The following is a 25,141-nucleotide window of genomic DNA, read 5'->3' on the forward strand; positions in this document are numbered from 1 at the left end:
GCCCTTCAGTGTGGCAACCAGTTGCTCTTTAATACCATCCTGTACTTCAGCATCTTTACTGTTTACTTCAGTAAACTCTTCAGCTCTGATCCAATAGAGCAGCAATCCCCACTGCTGGGGGTACTTGAGGGGCTCCTAGGGGGCATCCGGCGTCTTCCTGCCACCCCTATAACACCACCATGCTATTTGAGCCTCAAGGTTGGAGGATCATCAGATCGAAGCAACTGAGATCTCCGCAACCAATGCATTCTCTGCAAGAGGGGAGTGGGACGCGGGGAGAGTCAGGCAACATCCGTTCCCCCTCCTCTGCTCCAGACTGATTGGCTATGCCCTGCGGCTCAGCCTATCGCTCCCTTCTCCTGACTGACAGGCTCAGCAGTCAGGGAAATGGCTGGTTTCTTACCCAATCAAAGCTATCGTCCCAAATGCTATGTGCTTCCTCAGTGTGATCCTTCCACTTCCATCTTGGCATGGGAGTGCAACTAGGCTTGCCAGAATTCTGGTACCTGGGCAGGTCAGGGCTGGAACCTTCTGGCTCACTTAATGGTGTTGTTTTAATTGCACCTTCCTTCATTCTAACCAAAGCCAGGCCAGCAGCAGTGTTTTCAATAGGAGTACTCATGAGTAACTTAGTTTGTCTGTGAGCCAGTGACTGTAGTAGCCTGTCTCAAACTCTCTCTCTCTCTCTCTGTATTAGATAATGTACAAATATCTATGTGAGTACCTGAGCTGCAGCCTTGTGACAGAAGGGGCAGACTTGTTTAAAAGATTGGGAACCCCTGCAATAAAAGGCACATTGAGCCAGAAGGCCCCCCCCCCTTTTTAAAAAGCTGAAATCCTAACAATCAGCTGTTTGATGGGGAAGGAAGAGTTGTGGGGGGCGGGGGTGGTCACTGAATCCATCTTTCCTCACTGCAATGCCCAAACAGCCCAATGGACAAGATTGGAACTTCTGGGGGAAAGAGCTCCACAGATACAGCAGCCCTCTCTCCTGGATCAGACACGGAAATTTTGTACTTGGGTACTGGTTTGTACATACAACCCCCTGTTCAACTAGGGATACATGTGGCCCCTTCATTGGTTTGGGAAATCTGTATTTAACAAAGATGGTACATTTTTGATTGTGACCCTTTTGGGGACAGAGAGCTATTTTTATTATTATTTTATATCTATGTAAACCACTTTGGCAACTTTTGTTGAAAAGCAGTATATAAATATTCTTCATATTAGAACAGAAATAATTGTTGTAAATAGCCAGTGCATCGGCTTCATTCTTATGTTTTCGCAGCTTTTCCAGTACTACCTCCATAGTAAAGTAAACAACGTTTGTCATCAAATTTCAATCAGAAAATGTGTCTCTCTCTCTCTAAACAACAACAACAACAACAACAACAACAACAAAAAGACTCACTTCATGAAGAGGCCGCAAATGAGGTCTGAGCAAGAATGTAATTGCTGCCACCTGAACAGCAAAGAACGGCAGAGCCCAATTCTCTCGTAATGGAATGGTGAATTCAACCCGTGTGGTATCTATTCTGCACAAAACAAAAGCCAGGGTTCAGATAAGCACCAGTGGGCAAGTCCTCTGCAAAGATGGGAAAACTCCCACTTGAAGTGTACTTGGAATATCGTTTGATCAGTTTCAAACATGGGGCGGAAGTTCAGGTTACTCTAATTAAAACACTGCAGATTCCAAATGTGCGCATGTGGGTTTTAAAACATACGTTTCAACCAGAGATCAATGCTGTGAAGAGGAATTCAGTGCTGAAGGCACTTTTGTGATTTGCCTGAATCTAGAGCAACACTGGGCGCACAGTAGCAATATTCAAAACTAAAGGACGAGGACTTCCAACATTCTAAAAAGACCAAATATGTGCCTCGGCTGTTTAACTGGGGGTGGGTGGTAGGGTGAGACCAGCTTCATGAACATCCTCAAAATATCAATAGTGTTGAAATACTGTAGCAATTGTTGTAATTAATTGATTAAAAGCCAGTTAATTAATTGATAGTTTATTGACTGTGTCATGGCTGTGCTCGTTAGCCAAGCATGCTAATGGTATTAATTAAATGTTCCATAGCACCAAAGTACCCTTAACCGGCTGACAGCCCTGCTTGCAATGCTTTGGCAGACAAGGAGCACGCCCAACCCCCTTTAGGGTGATTTGAATTTGAAAGCCCTAAACTAGACTGGGCAGCCAAACAACATTTTTACAGCAAGCCTCCAAAGTTTCATTCCATCACCCCCAGTTCCAGTGAACTGCCTGTCTACACAATGAGTGGCTTCACACGCAACAAACTGCCGTTCATTTCCATGTCGTTCGGATCCGGAAATACCGGGCTGCCCACGTCAGGCCCCCTCCACCTCCCAACATTTAACCCACACTTGAAGTTGGGCGGCGAATGCCAGGTAGAGGAGTTGCCTTTTCCCGACACTGGCAACCTGGCAGAAGATTTGGTCAACATGGAAATGAGCAGCAGTACTGGCTCACGCCAGGAACCATGGTTTCCTCCTACTTGCTGTCATTACCTGGGAAAATGCTCTGGGTTTTGCCTGCCTAACCCATTCTGTTCCTACCAATTGTCTTCCCCCTTCCTTGCTTTCCAGCAAACCCCTTTTCAGCCATGCACTCCACCTTGGGACATCCAGGAATAGATCCACATACAAAAGGAAAGCAGCAGTGGGCTGGTGGAGGCTGGGGTGGGGTAGGGGTAGTGTAGAAGGCAGAGTATACCTTTAACTCCCAGCCAAAGCTCCCGCCACCGCCGCCATCCTGGACAGCCAATGAGCTCTGCACCCTGCCCCGGCCAATCAGCTGGCCAATGAGCATGAGTGGGGCCGCTGAGTAGTGGGGCGATGTGCAGAGGTGCAGCTAGAATTGAGTGCATGGGTTCAAAAAACTCAGACCTCCCGCCTCCTGAGGGCCCCCCAGCTCCACCCCTCCCCATTTTCTTCATTATCTCCCTCACTCCGAGGGGCTGCTGGGAAGAGGGGCAAACACGGGGCCCCTCTCCCCATCAATGCCCCGGTGAGGTGCGTAGCTCATCGGCCACATGGGATGTTGAGGGGAGCTTTTACTGGGAATTAAAGGTGCACTCTGGAACATAGGAAGTTGCCATATACGGAGTCAGACCATTGGTCTATCTAGCTCAGTATTGTCTTCACAGACTGGCAGCGGCTTCTCCAAGGTTGCAGGCAGGAATCTCTCTCAGCCCTATCTTTGAGATGCTGCCAGGGAGGGAACTTGGAACCTTCTGCTCTTCCCAGAGCAGCTCCATCCCCTGAGGGGAATATCTTGCAGTGCTCACACAACAAGTCTCCCTTTCATATGCAACCAGGGCAGACCCTGCTTAGCTAAGGGGACAAGTCATGCTTGCGACCACAAGACCAGCTCTCCTCTCCACTGCCTTCTGCCCTGCCCCTGCCCGCCCCCCACTCCACCGCCCAGGCTCCACTGAAAGAAAATCTCATGAATGGACCTAAGAGCTAACATTCTTTTGCTAGTGCATATAGTCTTTATCTGCCTATAAAAATGTTAGCACATTCTCTTCTACAACGTGTCAAAAATGAGCTTATTTTAAGAAAGAAATCAGCCTCACCTGTTTGTAATATACCAGAAGGCAGCGAGTACACCTGACAGCCAAGTTCCACTGAGCAGCCAGCTGGTGACATAGAGAGCAGCCACGTAGACTGCCTGAAGGCCAAACAATGTGTAGATGTAAAAATAAACAGGCTCTAAAAACGTCTGTGAAAGGATATATGAAAGGAGTTAAATAAATATACATTGCCTGCAGATTTTAGCAGAAAATCAACCGTTCATAAGAAACGGCTGCAAACGAAGTCTGGTGAATTTAAGCAATACGTGTAAACAAGGATCACACTATCCTGACATGGGGTTTCAAGTCACTATGCTTTGGTCACAAATGCATAATAATTTAACACTTACCTTAATATGAAAAATCCTGTACAGAACGCCGAGAAATACTTCCTGGTAAACATTCATTCTTTCAAGTATGTTAATTGTCCTCATGGACTCAGTTTTATTGTCATAAATCAAACCATGTAAACCTGTATGATAAAGAAGTAAATTGAGGACATACCACATTTTAGAGGACATGCCAAATTTGTAGAAAGTAGAAGCCAAAATAATTCTATTACACAATACGACAATTAAAAGACATTTTAATACTACTATTAAAAAAGACTGTTTTAACATCCACTGCTTTTGCTACATTAAGGACGCAGTGAGGTGGGTCTCACGATCAGCGAGACCCGCCATAACCGGGTTTGCGGGGAGAGCGGGCTTAGCCTGCTCTCTCTGCAGACGACCCCTGCTGCAGCCATGGGTGGCCGGATCATCCACCCACACGACTGCTGGCTCTGTCACAGAGCCGGTGGGGGCTGCGGGGATCGGGGGCCGCACGGCCCCGGAAGTTCCAGCATGCTCTGCGCGAGTGCGCAGAGCGTGCTGGAGAGACCGCCGAGCTGGGAGGCTGCTTTTTAGCCTCCCAGTCACGGGTCTCCTTGTGAGTTGCTGCGGCGTGGAGGCGCGCCGCGGCAACACACGATCGTAGAGCCCAGGTTAGCAGAGCACTCGCTCTGCTAACCTGGGCTTAGGGGAGGGCTTCGCAAGCGGGTTACCCGCTTTGCGGCAACCAGGCTCGCCTGCAAGCCTGGTGCTCCTCACCATCGGCTAAAATTGGGCTAGGCTCCCCTAGCCCGATTTTAGCTGACCGTGAGAATAGCCTCCTTATAGATCTTTAAGAACAGATAAGGTATCTCCATAATAAACACTAGGAGGCTGTTCTCATGAGCAGCCCTACTACCTAGGCTTGTGCAGTTATACCTGGGTAGGGCTGCTTGTGTGAAGTGCTGGGATCGTGGGTGATTCCGGCACTCCCTCTTTGGGTAGCCCAGGGTTTTACCCCAGATTGTACCTGGGTAGAAAGGAGCGAGTATGCCCTTCCCCCTGGGTCATGTGTCTGCCCGAGCAGACACAGAGCGGGGCACCTAGAGCGCCCAGCTGAGGGAGAATCCGTCAGTGTACCACACATGGTGGATTTAGGGGTTAATGAAGGCTGGACTGTGTTTTCCCGGCCTCCAGACGGCTATGCAGCTTGTGTGGGAGAGCGGCTTGTGTGGGTGCACAAGTCATGCAGCCAAAAGAGGACCAGAGATTGGGGGGAAGGTAGGTGCTATCCTGCCTTCCCACACCCTACCCTCCCTGCCTGACTTGAAGGTCGTGTGAACAACCTCTATGGGTCTCTACGTCTCTTCAGTCTGTGTGTAATGTGCAGTCAAAGACTAACAGTACTATGTTACAATACAAAATCTACTCTAGATAAATGTTCCGAGCTGATTTTGTATTGCATCACTTATTCTGAGAACAGAATTCATTTTCTTGGCGTCAAACTTGGGTCACCCTATGAACAGCCTTCTAACCAACAGTATTTGTTTATATTTTGCCTTTCTGCCTGACATTTAAGGTGGGTGACAATGACACAATTCATATTTGAAAAACATAGGCTGGTATCCAAATAAAGTTAGTCATGAATAAGCAGCACTGAAGTCAATGACTAACTGAAGTATCTTTAATTTCAAGGGGACTGAATCAAGATTAACGTTATTTTGATACGACTCATAATTGTTAAAGAACAGCAACTGATAAAAGGTTCTGAGGATGGATGGGGATGAAATATGTCCATTCTGTACTCTTAATACAGAACTCAGTCCTTTTTTTATTGAAAGTGAAGTGATTAGGAGGATCTCAGTCCACTTTTGAGAAATCAAAACAACCTGGAAAATAAAGTCTAAGACAGCAGCAATATTCCCACTTGCTAACACTGCGCTAGAGCAAAGACCAAAGATGCACTCATGCAAGAAGGCCACATCGCTCAGCACGTGCTCAGCATTGCTCAATCTCTAGCTTGCAAGCATTGCACCTGTACAACAAGGATACCGGATAGCTTTGCATCATTTCTTGCAACATATATGGACCGAGGAAGAGGTTTCACAGGAGGAGGAGTACCTCAAGCGCACCCTGGAACACTAGCAGGGAGTGAACCTGGGACCTTCTGCATGCCAAGCAGAATATGCTCTCCCACTGAGCTATGATCTGACTAGCCCAGTATTGTCTACTCTAAGCGAATGGCTCTTCGGAATCCCATGCAAAAGGTCTTTCCCATCATGTGCTATCTAATTTCTTTGACTAGAAACCTGTATCTAGAACATATACCTGGCTCCTTGTGCATACAAGCATGCAGGTGCTCTTCTACTGAGCTATGTTCCCATCCCCTAAGAAGAATATCTTACAGCACTCACATGGAGTCTCCCATCCAAATGCAAACCAAGGCATATCCTGCTTGGCAACATTCATGCTCACTACCACAGTTCATGATCGCTACTACAAGACCAGCTTTCCTCCCCATCGACTTGCAACACTAGTCTGGCAAACAAGCTCCTGACATGCCAGAACTAGTTAGTTAGTACAGCCATTAGTCTGGATGTCAGCTATTAGTTTTAAAGAGCTGGACAGAATCCCATTCATCTAGGAAATGACAAACACACTCAGGCAACATGGGCACTAACATGCACAACAAAGAATTGTTTGTGGTCTGGGAATTAATACGTGGACTCCTAATACAATCTGAAAGGGGGAGTTGGTAATCTAGCACTACCCTTAACCGCAGAAGAATCAGGCTTCCAAGAGACAATGCAGTTCAGAAAATTAAAGGCTAAAATAGTTTCAAACTATTATAACAATACCTAGTTGAATAGATGGCGCTTGCAGCATCTGCTTGTAATAAGAGTAATACAGGCCACATTCTGTCCTGAATGATATCTCCCGCTCTACCTCCTGTAAGGAAACAAGCCATTTAAGATGCAAGAAGAAACTTAAGCTGATGCTGGTCTTCTTGAGTATGACCTGTATAACAAAGTCAGCAGAGTGTAGTTAGTGAAGAAAAATCTGAGTTATAGCTTAATCAATATATGTTAATAAAGTATGATGGGCTGAAAGGAATCAGCATACAAGGTGTGCCAAGGCCCTGTTGAAGAACTCTTTCCACTTGACTGGGTGGCGGTATCTAACTGCAGCAGGAACGCCCAACCACAGAGCAGGGGGTTCCCCTGATAAAGAAGGAGTTGTGGTGAGCTCTAAAGGTAAATTGTGCTGTTGAGTCGGTGTCGACTCCTAGTGCCCACAGAGCCCTGTGGCTGTCTTTGGTAGAATACAGGAGGGGTTTACCACTGCCTCCTCCCGGCGCAGTATGAGGTGCTCTACACTGGCTACAAACCACAGGAGTTGGACACGAGTTCCATGGAAAAACAGAGTAAGTGCTTGAAGGAGGAGGTAATAAGGATGAGGTGGACCAATACACATGAAACGGGCTTGGGTACAAGGAAGAACTACCTGGTTGGGATAAGCCAATCACAGTGAGGAATCAAACACATTACTAAATATGATATTTGATTCCAGTATGGTGGGGTTATAAAAAGTATACCTTGATGAAGAATTGGGGTCCATCATTTTGGTTGCCCATGCCTGTCTGTTATCATTTGATGTCACAATCTATTTTGTGTCTGCACACTGCCTCCCTTAAACTGAATGTGATGCAATAAGTGTTACACATTTTACTTTACACTTTTAGTAAGTGAGAGTTTTGTTCTTTGGGCAGGGGACACAACCAATGGAGAGGACTCACATTTTGATTTTGTGGCTGAACTTCTGGCCAGGAACTAATTTATTTGGTGGTGGGGGATTTACTGGCTCTTCTACATTATTAGGATGATAACAATTAGAAGTTTCTACAACACATTTAATAAGCAAACCACTCTCTTTCACTTCAGTCTTTACAACACTGGTCTAGTGCAGGCAATGGTTATCTTTTCCAGTTTGTTTATCTTTTCCCCAATGGGCAACTGAGGCTGAATGATGACTCAAGGATGCTTAGTGAGCTGATAAACCAGCAGAGATCTAAGCTTTGAATTTCAGGATTGCACAGTTCAAATCTATCAGAGATGCTTGGCAATCATACAATCAATCAATCAATCAATCAATCAATCAAGACATGCAATCTAGTAGGCTTTTCTGCTGAAATGTCTGAATGAATTGTGATATGATATAGGGTAATAGGGTAATTCCTATTGGAATGCCAGAATTATTAAGATGGCGCCCACAGCATTCAAATATATCCAAAATACAGTGAAAAATCAGATTTCAAATTCCTTCATAACGTTATGGGAACAGGTAGCATTGAGGCTGAAGTCCAACTCTACCTGCCGGAAGCAGTGGAGGAGGAGACCTGTGATCCCCTGGTTTACTGGGTCACACATAGTCAGCTGTGGCAGGATCTGGCCATGGATGCCGGGAACACCTGTCCTGTCCACCTTCCAGTGTTTCTAGCAAGCGGATGTTTTCCATGACAGGTCCCATGGTAACATCCCATCACACCTGCCTGGATCCTGGTTCGGTAGAGCAGTTGGTGTTCCTAAGAGTACACCACCCAGAGGTGGAATTCCCCAAGCTGCCCATGGAGTGAGCAAGTTTCTCCCCACTCACTCTTGCTGCTTCTCCCTCGCCCTTTTTTTGTGGGGTGGTGGTGTTTAATTTCATTAAGATTTTTGAATTTTACGATTATTTTTTTCTTTATCTGTTTTGCAGCACAGGCCTCTCCTTCAGTTGGACTCCGAACACACCCAGGCCAACCTGCATGCCAGTGGGGCGGTCACAAGCCCATCTTCCTGCCATGTCAGAATTGAATATGTGTGCTCACCCACGCATTAGTATTTTGTTTGCTTCAATTCTGCCGCTGCCTTTTTCCTAAGCTCAACTCTACCTTGTCAGGGTTTAGTTCCTTGAACAGGGTTTAGTTCAGGAGCACACCATGCTTAGACTCTGAGCATACATGGGCTAATCAACATGCCAGTGGGGCAGCCCCAAGCCAATCTTCCTGCCATGCTGGAGTTGAACGTGTGTGCCCAGCTACCTAGGCATCGCCTTTCCATTTGCTAGCTTCAGTTCTGCCGCTTTCTCTGAACTGAGCTCTGCTTCCACCAACTGCCAACTCCACCATCTGCCGTCCTCTGCCAGCCTGGGCCAACATCTACCAACTGTTATCTGCCCACCTGGGGCACAGCTGTTCAACTCTTAGGGTTCAAAGCTGTCCCCGTTTTGGCTTGGCAAGTTCCAAGCCAAAGCGCCTCTGAGTCACCATCTGCCTGCCTGCCTGCCTGCCATCCATCCTCTGCCATCTCTCTGGCAAGTTCGCCATCTGTAAGTCTGCAGGCCTGGGCCAAGCCAATGTGCCTCTGACTGCTTTGCCAGTCCGGCTCCACCAACTGCCATCTGCCTGCCCACCCTCCTGTTGTCTTGCCGCTGCAAGCCGAAACAGTTTTTTATTTTAACCCATCTGAAAAGCAAATAGTGGATTCTCAAATGGGACAAGAATGTCACTTGGATTCTCAGGTGTGTACACACTTTTCTACTGGGATTCTCTGTTAGTCCAATTTAGGCATGAGTAAAAAAAAAAAAAATCATTAAAAATCAGAAGATGGACCAATTTACTCCAAATTAAATACACAGAGTCCTGAAAACTTGTACTACTTCTGTGCAGCGTTTAAAATCATTCTCACAGAAGTATGAAATGGGAAGCAGAAACGTAGGGGTACTGTTCCCCTATAACAGGGAGGGAAAGGGTGGGTTCCTCCAAATAAGTCTGGAATGATGTCCAAATGGGGAGTATGCACTCCTGAACGTTTTGCAGCTTTATACCATGAAACAAGCTGTTTAGAGCACTTGTTAGAATTCTTATTTTTCAAAAATGCATTCATAATCAACGGATGGGCCAATTTGCTTCAAATTAAACACAGAGTTCTGTCATCCTGTGTTACTTGTGTGCCCAATTTCAGAGCCCTCTGCCCAGACATTTCTGATTTACATTTTTTCCCATGTTCTCATTGACCTTAATATTAAAAATTTAACAGATCTCCGATTGGAAATCCAGTGACAAAACTATATCTGATATACTTAGATGTCCAAATTCAAATTCCAAAAATGTGTGCAGGAGCAGACATGTGCTCCCAAATTAAAAAGAAAAAGGTTTGCTATTCAAATATAAAGAAAGATAAACTTGGAAATCTGTCCTCCATGCCAGGGATTTTCAGCCAAGGTACATGAAACCCTGGGAGTACTTTGAAGCCTCACAGGGAGTAAGTGGTGCCCTCCTGATTCACTTTGCCAATGGCTCTTGATCAAAGGATTTGTCTTGCTAGCCAAGACTGTGAGTCCTCTCCAGGTCGGGGAGGAGTGTCAGGCAGCATCCTTCCCTCGCTGGGCATCAGTCAGCATTTCCTTTGCCGCTTAGCCTGTCAGTCAAGCTGAAGGGTGGGCAGAACCTGAGAACCTAACCAGCCCATCATAAGGAGAGGAAGAAGGAAATCTTGTTGAGCCAGGCCAAGGGGAAGCTGTACCTTATCCTTGGCCTGGATTAGCCACCAGGGTATGCCTGGTAGCTAACCCTAACCACCAGGCTCCAGAGTGTGGAAGAAGGAAGGAATCTACAGCATAGAGTTAGGGGTGGATTTGTGTCTGTGATTCTTTTCTTTCTTTTTTGCCTGATTCCAGAGTAGATTCACTTTACTTGTGAAATGATTTCTTATTAACTGCAACAAAATTTACATGGCTCACAACTAAGAGATCACAATTCTTGGAATACACACACACGGGGGTGGGGGGGAGGAATACCTTATCTGAAGCTTTGAGATAAAAGGGGTACACTTGTTTAAAAAAGGTTGCAAACACCTGCTCTCTGAATTTCTCTAAAGCTTTATTGAAGCAATTTATACCAGCAACCACTCAATGTTGTGGTTTGACAACAGTTCATATCCTTTTATATTGTATTTTCTCTAAGGATATTCAAACTCATTTTATTACTCCTTTTAAAGTTAATTTTCCGAGCCATTCAGATTTATTTTACCTGTTTTGCCTCTGGGCTTCTCAGAGGCATCTGGTAGGTCACTGTGTGAAACAGGATGCTGGACTATAGGCCTTGGGCCTGATCCTGCTGGGCTGTTCTTACCTTCAGTATTTACTGTCTGACCAGAATGATTTCCTTTCTTTAAATGTTGCTCAATTTTGTTTTATAAGCTGTAAAATTTGTCAAGAGTTGGTTAACTTAACCTAGTTACCATTTTAGTTCATTGCTGGTATTATATTGTTTGTTTCCTGGTCACTGGCCATAATAAAAGATTGATTGATACCAGCAACCAGAACATGTGCGCTACCATGCCATTTCCTGACCTCTTAATTTTGGAACACAATACTCTGTTCGGAATATAGCCAAATTCTCACTATCTGAATCAGAATTAAGCACACTTCCGGAGACAAACCAATGCAGAAAGAGAAATATCAGCCCGCCGCTATGCCTTATCTTCTGTAGCATACCCAGTGATTCAAGTACAGTGGAAGCAGACTAAACCACCACCTGAAATGCTGAAAGCAGCATTCTAAGCTTAACCAGGGCCTTTTGGTTAGTGGCACCCAGACTGCAGAACCCCAGGAGGCCCCATCACTGCCAGCTTTTAAACGGGCAGTAAAAACATACCTTTTCCACCTGGCTTTTTATCGACTTGTTAGCCTTTATGCCTTGTATTGCTTTTTAGCTCCAGAACTGGATATTTTAGTGTCTTGGATTTCTGTCTTCTCTCTTCTTCCTGTTTACTATTTTATTGATGCCTTATGGGAAAACTGTTTCCATGCTATATTGTTAGCTGCCTTGGTAATACGAATACAAAGAATATTGATATACCGCTTTTCAACAAAAGTTCCCACAGTGGTTCACACAGACATACATAAATAAACAAAATGGCTCCCTGTCCCCAAAGGGCTCACAATCTAAAAAAAACAACAACCCATAAGACACCAGCAACAGCCACTGGATGGATGTTGAGCTAGGGTTGGATAGGGCCAGTTGCTCTTCCCCTGCTAAATAAAGAGAATCATCACTTTAAAAAGGTGCCTCTTTACCCAGTTAGCAGGGGCAATACCCCCTTTGATACAAGGCTTCTCAAACGTGGGTCCCCAGATGCTGGACTTCAGTGCCCATCAGCCCCAGCCACAATGGCCAAAGCCCTTGCTCTAATGGGTGGGAAGAGAGAGATAACTGTTGCAAATAAACAAATTTTTAAAAACACCAATTTGCAATGAGAGATCAATACTGCTGACATGTCTATGTTAATTGCACCAGTATGAAAAACCTGTATTGTAGAGAGGTGCAAGTATCGGATCTGGGTGCAAAGCGCCACTCAGCCATGAAGCTCACTGAGTGACCTCGGCCAATCACTCGCTCTCAACTAACCTAACTCACAGTGGTGTTGTGATGTTAAAACAGAGAACCATGTATACTTTCCTGAGTTCCTGGGAGAAAGAGGAAGATATAAATGTAATTACAATAAAATACAAAGTGGGTGGGGGGATCACGTCCATGTAATACCAATTAGAATTTCCAAAACATTTTGGAATTCATGTTGGAGGGCTGGGGCATGGTAGGAGCGGGGGGATCTAATTAGCAAAAATGCATTCAACGTAATTAATATGTAAGCCTGACACCAGCTGTTTCCAACCAAATGCCATACTTTACGAGGCAAACACTACTGTTCTACATCTGCTTCATACTAGGATAACATCTGCTTTCCGCATTCACAACCCGCTTCCCATTCTATATCAATTCATTCTTTTCCTAGAGTTTCACGACGATACAGTGATCAGAGGATCCTAGATAACATTGTATATTCTCTATGTGTAGTGTTGACCCCGCCCCCATTAAATAAGATGTTTAAGATCAGCACATAAACACACATCCAAACACGTTTTATTGGGAGTTAAAAGTTAATTCTACAAATTATCAGATATCTCAAGAAGTATAAAACCATCTTCAGTCATCATGTGATCAGCTGCACCCTAAACTATGTCGTGATTACAATGGAAATCAAACTACAAGGAGAACTATCAAATAGAGAAGACTACAGATCACTAAAAAGACTGCTTTTGTAGGTTGGTATCTTTGCCATCAGCCAATCCCCGAGTCCACTTGCACCTCCTTCCACTCATTCCCTCTGGAGAGAAGAGACTGGACGATGTCAACAGCCAGGGACAACACTCCACATATCCCTAATTTATTGCACTTTTGGGGATAGGTTTTTAACTGTAAGCTGCTTTGAGGCTCAATCTTGGATAAAAAGTGGAATATAAATTGAAAAATAAAACAAACTGCTTCTATTTCTATACCTGTCAAACGCCAGAAAATATTTTTACATTTATATCTCACTTTTCCTCCAAGGAGCCCAGAGCAGTGTACGAGGTTATGTCTATCCTCACAAGAACCTGTGAGGTAGGTTAGGCGAAGAAATACATGGCTGGCCCAGAAGCACCCAGCAATTTTCATGGCTGAATGGGGATTTGAATTGAGGTTTCCCTGCTCTTAGTCCAACACTCTAACCACTACACCACACTGGCTCTCTGTAAGTCATTACAGGAGAACCTCATTACTCACGGGGGTTATGTTCCTCACCTACTGCCGCAAGAAACTCTGAGTAACGATGCATTAGGGTTATGGGGGAAAGGGGGTTAGGTTCCAGGCTAGAGGGGGAAAACATTTTAAGTGCCAAAATGGCCCAGAATGTACTGTGGTATGTTCTGTGGGTCCCCAATGTGCCCAGGAATGCCCTACAAAAAGGCAAAATGCCTCCCCAAACCGCAAAAAACCATGGGGGAAAGTCCGTTTTTTAAAACAAACAAACCACAAAATGGCTCCTCGTCTCTTCTTGGGCTATGAGACACAAAATGGCAGCCGGAAGTGACCTCTGCAGTCACTTCCAGCCCTCTAGAAACCATGGATATATGGGTTTTAACCTCTTCATATCAGCAGATACTGAAAAAGGGTGTCTATGAGACACCCCACAGATAAGCGGAACTGTGAATAACGAGGTTCTTCTGTATTTGCATTCTCCCTAGTGTGGTGAAAGGATAGGAAATACATGTCTCTGGGCAAATTCACATATGTATTTGTATACTTATATAATTCATGAATACATTAATGTGGTGATTCGTTTCATATTAAATGGGGGGAGAGCAACTGTCCCTATCCAACCCCAGTGCAGCATCTCTCCAGTGGCTGTCGCTGGTGTCCACCTTTATGTTTCTTTTTGGACTGCGAGTCCTTTTGGGACAGGGATCTTACTTATCCATTATTGATGTTTCTATTTAAACCACTTTGAGAAGTTTGAAAAGTGATATATAAATACTGATAGCTGTCGTTGTGTGTCACTTTATTGTGCTTCACTTATGGCTGTGCAATTGCTACCTGGTGGCTGAATATATGAACGGATACTATATGAGGCAGTATGAATTCTGTGGTATTGTCTGGGATGGCTGATTCGGACATGAATGTCATCACCTGGAGTCATCAAGTAGGACATGCATGTGTGAAGCTGGTTTCAATGTCACTGTAAATTTCACGCCCAGAACAGCCTGAAAATTAGAACTTATAGAAAAACAAGACAACATACAAAGATATTTTTTGAAACAAAACAGAACTGTGTCAAAAGATACTACGATAATTAATATTCTTCTTCTGTTCACGAGAGTCTTTTCTGTACAAGCTGCTAACAATTAAGTGCTTGGGACAGTCTGCAAAAGTCAATAGCTTCTGAACTAGGGAACAAGACTAACAGATATATGCTACTGAACTACAAAATTCTTCCAGATTGTCTTATATCAGTGAAGAATTTGGGAACTAGACCAGATAAAGCTGGATTTAATTTTTCAAAACAACTCAGTGTAATACACTAACAACAACAACAAATATTTATATACCGCTTTTCAACAAGAGTTTCCAAAGCGGTTTACACAGAGAACAAACAAACAAATAAATAAAGATAAATATAAGATGGATCCCTTTCTCCGAAGGGCTCACAATCTAAAAAGAAACGTAAGATAGACACCAGCAACAGTCACCGGAGATACTGTGTTGGGGGTGGATAGGGTCAGTTATTAAAGACAATATTTTGCCTTTCTAGATTTTGTTTGCTTAATAAAAGCCCAAATACACCAGAAAAAGAACACTGCCTTTAAAATGTAACCCAATTAATCAGGCAGCAAATCTTTTCAAATAAACAAGTGAATACTCAAAATAGATATCTGTATTAAAATGACCAAGGTTGCATAGCATGCTAGAAGCACTCTTAGCTGGTTAATCCCCAATCCATTTATTCTGATAAGGGTTTATTAGAAATTGATGGAGGAAGCAAGTGCCATGTTCATATGCAGTGGCTGGTCAAATACGGAAAGGAGACTTCATTAGAATGGAAGTAATGCATTATACAGCTACAAAGTTATATCCAGACCTGGGAAACTGGTTCAGTTCCCAGCTTGACCAATAGAAAATCACTACCTCAGAGTCTTAAAGCACAGTCTCAGGCATGTATACCAAGAGGTACGTCCTGCTGAATTAAATGGTACTTACAGTTAAGTGTGCACAGGTTGGGAGCCTTAGGGAAGGTTCACACATAGTAAGGCTCTCCACACGAGCAGTGTGGAGAGCCTACAGGGGGTTTGCAGGGAGAGCGGGCTTGACCCACTCTCCCCAGAGACAAGCACACAGTTTGGATCAGCCGCCCACACGATTGACTGGGGTGGTGGAGATCGGGGGCCTGTTGTAGCCTCCCGGTAGGGGGACTCCTCATGAGTCGCCAGTGCAGAGCCGTGCTGCAGCAACACACGATCCAATAAACGGGGTTCGTGGAGCGCTCGGTCCGCTAACCTTGTTTCAGGGGAGGGGCATTTAGGGAGGCTTGCTGCCAGGAGTCGCAGGCCTCCCGTTGCAGCACACGACCAGGCTAGGCTCCCTTCGCCCGGTTTCACCTGGTTGCGGGAATAGCCTCAATGTCAGCAAGTAAGTACTGGAAAAAACATCTGTTCGCAACTTGCCGATGCCAGACAGAAAATGTTGGATGCCCTCTGTCGCCTGACATTCTCTGCACATCTTCAAATGCTGGGTGGTGGAAGCAACCTGACATTCTCCACCCAGGAGTGGAGGGTCTACACAACACAGAAGGAGGAGCAGCAGTACTGGGAACACACACTTGCTGGGAACCGGCGGATCCCTCCTACTTACTTGCTGCTGTTATGTGTGAATCCGCACTTTGTTTCCAATGCAAGGGCTCAGGAACAGGACAGATTATAAATCTAAGAAAATTGCTCACGGGCGATATTGTTCCCTTATACCGAACTGAAGGGATATTGTTCCCTTATACCTATTCATATCTAAGCCTTGCAGGCTGGCAAGAGCCTGAACAAGCAAAAGGCAGGTTCATAAAAAGCTCTCTATCCTGTATAAATAATTGACTTTTTCTCCCTAGAAAGAATCTATGTTCAATGCACTGAGTTACTGACTCAAATTTTCTCTCTTCTTGGCAGATTTTCTATCACGCCCTGGCCCTGATTTATCCTGAATGAGCTGGCAATATATTGCAACTGAATGTTTCTTAATGGAGAGTTAAAGATAAAAGAGATGCTATTAACACGGCATCGTTAGATGAAAACACTTCAATGTACCACATAATGAATTCCATTGGTGCAGGATGTGATCCAAATCTGCTGGCATCATAGAATGAGATCCACTGGAATCTTGCCTGCATGTACCTGTTTGCTATTAGAGACTCACTATTTGCTTTATTAGTACAAAAGATGCATTGTGTGTACTGTAACAAATTGCATACTCACTCAGCAATATTTTATTGTTGTTGAGAGACACTTTGGAAACATTTATTGGCTGAAAAGCAGCACACACATTTTAATATAAATAAATACAAGTAACATCTAGAATGGCCCTTATTTGGAGGGGAAATTAAAGCTTTAGCCCCCCACCCCACCCTCAATTAGGCAACTGGATTAAAGAGAACATAGGAAGATACTTTAAACCAAGTCAGACCTTTGGTCCACCCAGCTCAGTATTGTCTACACTGACGGGCAGCAGCTTCTCCGAGGTTTCAGGCAGGAGTCTTATCCAGCCCTACCTGGAGATGTCAGGGATTGAACCTGGGACCTTCTGCATGCAAAACAGATGCTCTACTACTGGGCTACTCCCCACCCCTCATATATACTGCTGGTTACCCAGTTATTATCCAGCCTGAATAATACTGATTCTTTATCATACACAACTATGCTGCATATATATAACCTACAAAATTATACATCAGATGTGTTTGCTACTTCGACTTTCTAAGTAGTCCTCAGGAGGACTTGTTAAGAACAGTGGTGTGGCGCAGCAGGAATTCCTAACCTTGGATCCGCCCCCACCATGTGGTTGGACTACAACTCCCATCATACTCAGCCACAAGGGCCTTCAACCCCCATTTGAAAACCGCTATGGTAAAGGATAAACAATGCAGAAAAAAGTGAGGCTATCGGAGTTTTGGAAACATTTTGCTGTAAAAAATGGTTTGGCAAAGCCACAGGTAAAACGGACACAGAGTCATCTATATTGTGAACTATGCCTTCGGAAAGCCATGATACAATTATAGCCATTCTGTTACCTGGATGTTGGAAAACCACAGATCGTTCTCATGTAGCGTAGCAACATAAGCAGAAGTGAGAATTCCCAAGGAAATGCCAATGATTCCACCAATGATGAGTGAAAGTTTCTTCCACAATTTTCCACCTACAGAAAATTGTTCCAGTAAATATTTATCACCGGATAAATTCCACCAACATGTCTGAAATGGACTGCGGTATAGACTGCCAAATGCTAGCTACAATGTATGCATCAACAGAGAGCAGATTTTAAAATGCTCGAGGAAAACTGATGTGTTTTGGATTGTTCAGTCATTAACAAGTCCCATGAATTGAAGTGCAAATAAATGTGATATGCTGTGTTAGTCAATTATATAGATCAGAAAAAGAATAAGGCAGCAGCTTTTAGACTAAATAATATTTTAATGCATGAGCTTTTATGGGTTATAACCCACTTCCTCAAATGGAGAGTGGGTGGTCAGTTACATACAGGCAACTGACTACCCTTGCTTTCACTCTGCATTTGAGAAAGTGGGTTACAACCCATGAAAGCTCATGCATTAAAATATTAGTTAGTCTAAAAGCTGCTGTTTTCTTCTTTAAAAAATAAATAAATTGTCTCAAGTAGTTCTTAAAGTCAGAGGGTTGGGTCCAAGCATACACTTCTGCATCTAGAAGGGGCACTTTGCATCTTGCATTATAACCCTGAGTGAGAAAAATGAAACTAAATCAAAATGTTTTCCCAAGAACAATTCTCACAGGCAAGAGCATGAGAACTGCTATGGAAACATAGTGTGGTCCATACTAGTCCTGTCTGAACTTTTGTGCAAGCAAGCACTAGCAGCTATCGTTCCGCTTATGGTTCCTCGGATCCAACTCATCCTCTTTCCATGGTGCTAATTTAAGGGAGCACAGCAGAACAACAGACAGTAGTAGTGTGGCATCAAAACCACTGGCACTGTGACGTACCATTTCTGGAGGTTCCCTCAAGAGCGGCGCTTAGCGAAGGACCCTTTCAGCTTGCAGAAGAACCAATTATGGGAGTGCTATTCTCCTTCAACTTCTGAAAGGCACTTCTGATGTCAGCACACCACTGTGCCAAATGTTTGGGTGCCAGTCAATATTATTATTATTATTATTATAATATTATTATTATTATTACATTTCTATCCCGCTCTTCCTCCAAGGAGCCCAGAGCGGTGTACTACATACTTGAGTTTCTCTTCCACAACAACCCTGTGAAGTAGGTTAGGCTGAGAGAGAAGTGACTGGCCCAGAGTCACCCAGCTAATGTCATGGCTGAATGGGGATTTGAACTCGGGTCTCCCCGGTCCTAGTCCAGCACTCTAGCCACTACATCACGCTGGCCTTATGATATGATAAACATAATCATATATGCTGCTCTGGGCTCCATGGAGGAAGAGCAGGCTATGAAAGTAGTAAATTTAAAAAATGCTAAATGAAGATGTAGTCTGGTTTGCTGTGTTTAAATAATTACTTCTCCATGTATGATGCCTTTGTTTCAAATTAATTACTTTTCCTATATTCCCACTTGTGACACAAAGGGACCACCAGACCACCCCCCCTGAAATATTGTGGAACTGAAAACATTAGAGCTCTGTTTGACTTGTTAGTACAGTGCACTTTATATAAATGTACATTTTATGTGCTATTCAATTTAGGACAGGATGCTTAACATGTATTTACAAATATAGACACATTAAGTATTTTTTAGGCACAAACACACACCCCACAAAGAACTGATGAAAATATAGCCCTTTAAATAAACACCCCAATCCTTGGAAACACATGGAAATATGAAGACACTGAGGTCATTCATACAATCAAAAACTGTGTTCCAACCAGGTTTGGGAACTGTGTGTGCTCCTAATTTTCAATTGTGTGGAAGCAAGGTTGTGGTTGTTGTTATTATTATTATTTTTACATTTATATCCCACGCTTCCTCCAAGGAGCCCAGAGCGGTGTACTAAAGTTTCTCTTTCACAACAACCCTGTGAAGTAGGCTAGGCTGAGAGAGAAGTGACTGGCCCAGAGTTACCCAGCTAGTATCATGGCTGAATGGAGATTTGAACTCGGGTCTCCCCGGTCCTAGTCCAGCACTCTAACCACTACACCACGCACCTGGGTAGAAGTGACTGTGTGAAAGCAAGGTAGGAGGAAAAGCTACCCTGGTTTTCCTCCTATCTTGCTTCTACACAACCAAAAACTGGAAGCACACACAACTCCCAAACCCAGGTAGAAGACTGCTTTTGATTGTGTGAATTACCTCTAAATTCACTTCAAATACCAGTTCAGTGGAAATCTTGCTTAGTGCTAATCATGCTTAACATCAGTGTCAAAATATTGCAGTTTGAAAGAGACATATTCCTGCCATTTTCTACTTTTAAAAAAATCACAATTGAGTATAGTACACAAAAGATGGTTAGAACTATATATTTAAAATAATGATGACCTACCAGGCAGAAGCTTTCCGTTGAGTTTCCAATTCTTCTCCTGTGACAGACACACCTCTGGAACTTCTGTGGCTTTTGTTCCCTTTCTCTGTCTAACAACTGTCATGGTGCCAGCTGTTATTCATGCATTATATTTCAAACTGGTTCCTAAATATACCTACACAAAGCAATATTTGTAAAATGTACAGAAACATACTTTGCAGTCAGCAGAAATATTTATGATCTTTTTAGTTTTGCAAGACACAGAAGTATAAACAATCTCATTATCTTTTACCTTTCCCCCACAAATTAGCAAATAAATACATAGCAAAATAAATAATGTATTATCCAACTTAGAGAAGCCAGAGTGTCATTTCAGATGACTTTCAGATCAGTCAGTGTGCATAGGATGTAGGGTAAAACATAATCGTTTTAATTCATTCCTTGATGGTGTCAAGGGAAAACTGCATTATCCAAAAGTATTAATATTTGCATACTGCCTAATATTTTAGTGAGCTACTGACAGAAAAGATGCTTATGCAAAAAAGGAGCCAGGCCCACAAATTCTGGCCATCATATCATCTCAGGGGATGAATAGTCATAATGATTTTTGGCAATGTCTATCTCCCTAGAGATGGAAAATAGGTGACAGCATGATTGCACTTACAGCTTTCTGTCTGTTATCACCCCTTCTTTATCCTTATCCCCAAACCATTAGGGCAGAACTGCAGTCATTTTTGCACAGGAGGAAGGGTTAGGGTTAGGGTAACAATGAACAAATTGTGGTACTCTCTCCATGGAGTAATCTTTGGAAGACATTCTGTGCAATTTCCATTTCTCTGACACCATCAATACAATTTTATAGGAGTTTTTGTCTTCTTAAAACTTTTTAAAGCTTTAAAACACCACTGCATATTTGGCCACTGCACGATCGTCAGGACAATAAAAGCATAAGAACACACTGAAAACTGAAACCTCTATTTTCCATCTCTAAGGGTACAGAACCTGTCAAAAATCACAATGAGCATTCGTTCCCCCAAAATACAGTCGTCCCTTGCCAACCGTGAGGGTTCCGTTCCGAGAAAACCTTGCGGATGGCGAATTCGCGGTTGACAAGGCATTAAACCCAATGGGAGACAGGGGGTTAGGGGGATCACGGTCTCAAAAAGACCAGGGAAAAAAGGTCAAATGTAGGAAAAAACTGCCCAAACCCTTGAAAATCACCCGACCCCCAGAAATGGCCCCCTGACCCCCAAAATCACCACCGAACCTCCAGAAATGATCCCCCCAAACACTCACGTTTCCAAAAAATCTTGCCAAACCACAGATACTCAGTTTGCAGTTGGTGAGACCTGCCACAATTTCCCAGTTGCAGATCAACTCAAAACCGCGATTGGGAAACCTACGGTTGGCGAGGGACGATTGTAGTACCGACCACCCCAGCTGGCTCATGTATTTAAAACTGGAAGAAACCAATTGAGCACTAGTTCTGCATGTTCTCAGCTTCACGAAAGGAACAGCTCTGCAGTCCGAAGTCTAGCTCACATTCACTGGGTAGGGGGCAGAGGCAAAGCACAGGTCCAATGCTCTTGTGACAATAAAATATTCTTATCCCAGGCTTGCCCATTTGCAAACACAACCAAAGTGAACACAGCCCACTCTGAGGCCTATGCATGCAAAAGCAGGGTTTAAATTAAGTACACCTACCAGGGATTTGGGAAACCCTCTAGTTTTGCTGCTTGAGCAAGGACTGCAAAAAATTGGGGGTCAAGGGAGAGTTCTGGCAGGCCTCACCACAATAAACGGCTGTAGGCTTTGTCTGTCTTGGAGACTAACAAGATGCACAAACCTACTCAACCTTATACGTTTCCATGTGGTAGTTTTGTAACCGCAGTTAGTTCAGATGGGAATACAATACAGTAATTTGCTTTTATTTACACAAACTGAATGTTCATTTTAATAAATACAAGTAAAACAAGGATTTTTCTTGCATCACGCAATATTAAGGTTTCATATCAAATATACCCATGGTGAGACAGAGAGGGCAAATCTTTCAAGTCAGCTAGTTGATGTCTTCTGTGCCAGTACAGAATTATAACACCACAACCACTCTGGTAACTTTTTAAAGGCAATTGCTCTTTCAGGATGCACAGACATCACTGCCTTTCATATTCTTTTTTCAGTTATACTTACAACATTTACTTATTCACTCTGACAGACTTAGTTTTTCTTTAGTTAATTGCAGGAAGATCAGCACCCCCTCCCATTGACTGGGGTTATGGCAGGGGAGTCGGGAGACTTTAACCCAGCCCAGGTGTCCACAAATTTAAGCATACTTCTCCGGCCAATCATTGTTTGTACTCACCACCAAGCCTCTCTCTTCCCTTAAATCCTTCCTGGCACGCAGGCAGAGGGCCTAGGAGACAAGTGGGTCTTCTCTCACTTGCACTGGGTTACAGAGAGGGTAAGAGCTAGTGGGAGCCCTCTCCTACTGCTTGGAAAGGATTCCTGCCGTTTCTTACCTTTCCAAAAATGGAGGTGGAAAGGAGACCTTTGAGGAGGAGATCTGTGTGATGCTGGGCACCTTGTTTCCCAGAGGGCTGAGGACACTTGCCACTGGCCTGCTGGCAAATGGATTTGTAGACGTCTGTCCCAGTCTCCCTGCCAGGATCCTGATCCAATTGTGGTTTGCTAAAGAAAAGCTGAGCCCTTCAAGGCTACAAATGCTCCAAACATCACAAGTAGTTTGGTTCTCAGTTAAAGATTATGAATATCTGAGGTGCACGTTTCGCAATACCTTGAATGGCAGGAAAGCCCTCTTAGAGAGGAATGCTATTCACACTTAAAACAACTTAGCCGGCTCAACTACAGATCATCACCTGCCAAGAGTTTGTGAAATGCTGCATGATGGAGTCAGCTGGGCCATGCTCTGAAGGATCCTTCCTACTTCAAATCTTCCCAGAAGAATCCTGTTGAAATGGGAAGCCAGGGATAGATAAACATACACAAAAGTCCTCAGTTAATACTTCTCATTATTCCTCCATCTAATCAGAAAAACTAGGAGACGAGATGGGCCAGTGCAGTCGAGCGGGTGATGTGCTGAGCAGACTGAGGCATAGGTATGCGAGTGAATATGGCATGCAAGGTGATGCAGGAAACATAAGCATAAAGGAATGGGTGCTATGGCTACACTGAGATAACAGTGGGGCAGAAATGTGGGGAAGAGAAGGGGCATAGGGGCTTGGGTCCCAATAGGTGGAGGAAAAGGAGAAACATGGGTGTTTTTCACACAGGGTTTTAAAGCCCTTTAGCTCACATCTCCTCTGGAATGGAGAGGGTGCGTTCATATATCGGGCAGATTTACCCCCAAGTCTCTGCAAGCCATCAAGGAGCACTTCACACACACTTCGGGTTTTTCAAGTGTAATGGTATAGTGTGCCACCGAGTTGGTGTAAACGCTTGGCGCCCACAGAGCCCTGTGGTTATCTTTGGTAGAATACAGGAGGGGTTTACCATTGCCATCTCCCGCACAGTATGAGATTATGCCTTTCAGCATCTTCCTACATCACTACTGCCCAATACAGGTGTTTCCCATAGTCCAGGAAACATACCAGTGGGAATTTGAACCAGCAACCTGCAGCCCGATTTATATCCGGGGTAAAAAAATCCACTTTTTGTGTAGGGTTTTTTAGGATAACTTTGACCTCACAGTAAAGCCTCACAGAAATCCCATGGTAAAGAACCCGCTCCAAGCTGTCTGGGAAAGCTCATGGGGCACTAAAAGAATCATAGGTGAGGCAGAAGGGTGAGGTAAGGTATGGGCAGAACATGATCTGGATCTTAAGGAGCCAATTAGAGAAATCATTCAAAAATTCCTTGAATGGTTAACAGAAACTAAATCAGTGCTAATCTTCCCTTTCTGCACATGATCAGAAATGGGTTGCCAAGAATTTTTGCCCCCAGAAGGCTATTGTGCCTTCAACAGTTGGTAGAAACAAAAGGTAGGAATTCAGGTAGACATTCCTTTTCTAGGCCAGGATAGGACCAGTTGGGGTGGATGTATCTCCAGAACACAGTGAGAGAGCTTTACTTATCTGTTGCAACAAAAACTGTTGCAACAGGCTTCAATCCAATCATACTCTGCTGGTAGTAAACCCCTTTGAACACATTAGGGTTTGATTGATTGATTGATTGATTGATTGATTAAATGCCATCAAGTGGTGTCAACTCTTAGCAACCACATAGATAGATTCTCTCCAGGATGATCTGTCTTCAACTTGACCTTTAAGGTCTCTCAGTGGTGCCTTCATGGCTGTTGTAATCGAGTCCATCCACCTTGCTGCTGGTCGTCGTCTTCTTCTTTCCTTCAACTTTCCCCAGCATTATGGACTTTTTAAGGGAGCTGGATCTTCGCATAATGTGTCCAAAGTATGATAGTTTGAGCCTGGTCATTTGTGCCTCGAGTGAAAATTCTGGACTGATCGATTGAAGTGATTGATTTCACTGGATCAAGTGAAAATTCTGGATTGGATTAGGGTTTACTTCTGAATAAATATAGGATGGCACTGAAGGGTCTTTTCGCACCTTAATGACTTATTGAGGCAGAAGTTTTCGTGGACCAGAATGCACCTCTTGCATTTCTCAGTTAAGTTTTGTTTGAAATATCAAAAACATCCAATTAAAAAACCATAGCATCAAAAACAGTTCATGGGGTGTATAGAATCTTGCACCTTCTTATTCCAATATTGAACAATATCTAGACACAAATTTATCTACTGTCCATGGAATGTTTTATAATATGCAAATTTAATCAAAAATATTATGTTCCAAATAGGTTTTAACCAGTCTAGTTTTGTGGGAGGTGTTGCCTTTTCCCATCCATTTGCAATACAGATTTCTTGTTGCTGTTAATAGATAAGTGATCATGTCTACATCTGTTTGCAATACTAATTCTCTTGTATAAACAAAAAGAATTACCTAATTATAGCCTGTCATTTCATTAACTATTGCTATCACATCTTTCCAAAAGTTCTAATAAGTGGACACGACTAAAACATATATAAAATATCTGCCCCAGGAGTCTGATACGCCTTGCATTTCATGGCCTTTTGACCTGTTTAC

General features: G+C 43.7%; 1 protein-coding gene across 6 annotated transcripts in view; it reads right to left on the bottom strand.

Annotated features, from left to right (window-relative positions):
- DPY19L3 (dpy-19 like C-mannosyltransferase 3) overlaps positions 1 to 25,141 on the bottom strand; it is a 59,924-nt gene that overhangs the window by 31,615 nt on the left and 3,168 nt on the right. For 2 of the 6 annotated variants that reach the window (XR_008311338.1, XM_053271564.1), the window contains exons 2-8: positions 22,900 to 22,989; positions 20,045 to 20,198; positions 17,591 to 17,715; positions 6,764 to 6,854; positions 3,945 to 4,066; positions 3,598 to 3,743; positions 1,412 to 1,535 (exon numbers count right to left, since the gene is read on the bottom strand). Coding sequence is in view for 5 of the 6 variants with exons in the window: in XM_053271564.1 (XP_053127539.1) it covers positions 1,412 to 1,535; positions 3,598 to 3,743; positions 3,945 to 4,066; positions 6,764 to 6,854; positions 17,591 to 17,715; positions 20,045 to 20,147 (711 nt within the window). In the remaining variant the exon portion in view is untranslated. Of the gene's footprint in view, positions 1 to 1,411; positions 1,536 to 3,597; positions 3,744 to 3,944; positions 4,067 to 6,763; positions 6,855 to 11,601; positions 11,621 to 17,590; positions 17,716 to 20,044; positions 20,199 to 22,542; positions 22,782 to 22,817; positions 22,990 to 25,141 lie in introns of those variants that run through there. The other 4 variants (XM_053271566.1, XM_053271567.1, XM_053271568.1 and 1 more) reach the window with 4 other exon arrangements.

Source organism: Hemicordylus capensis, chromosome 9, assembly GCF_027244095.1.
Source record: "Hemicordylus capensis ecotype Gifberg chromosome 9, rHemCap1.1.pri, whole genome shotgun sequence".
NCBI lineage: Eukaryota > Metazoa > Chordata > Lepidosauria > Squamata > Cordylidae > Hemicordylus > Hemicordylus capensis.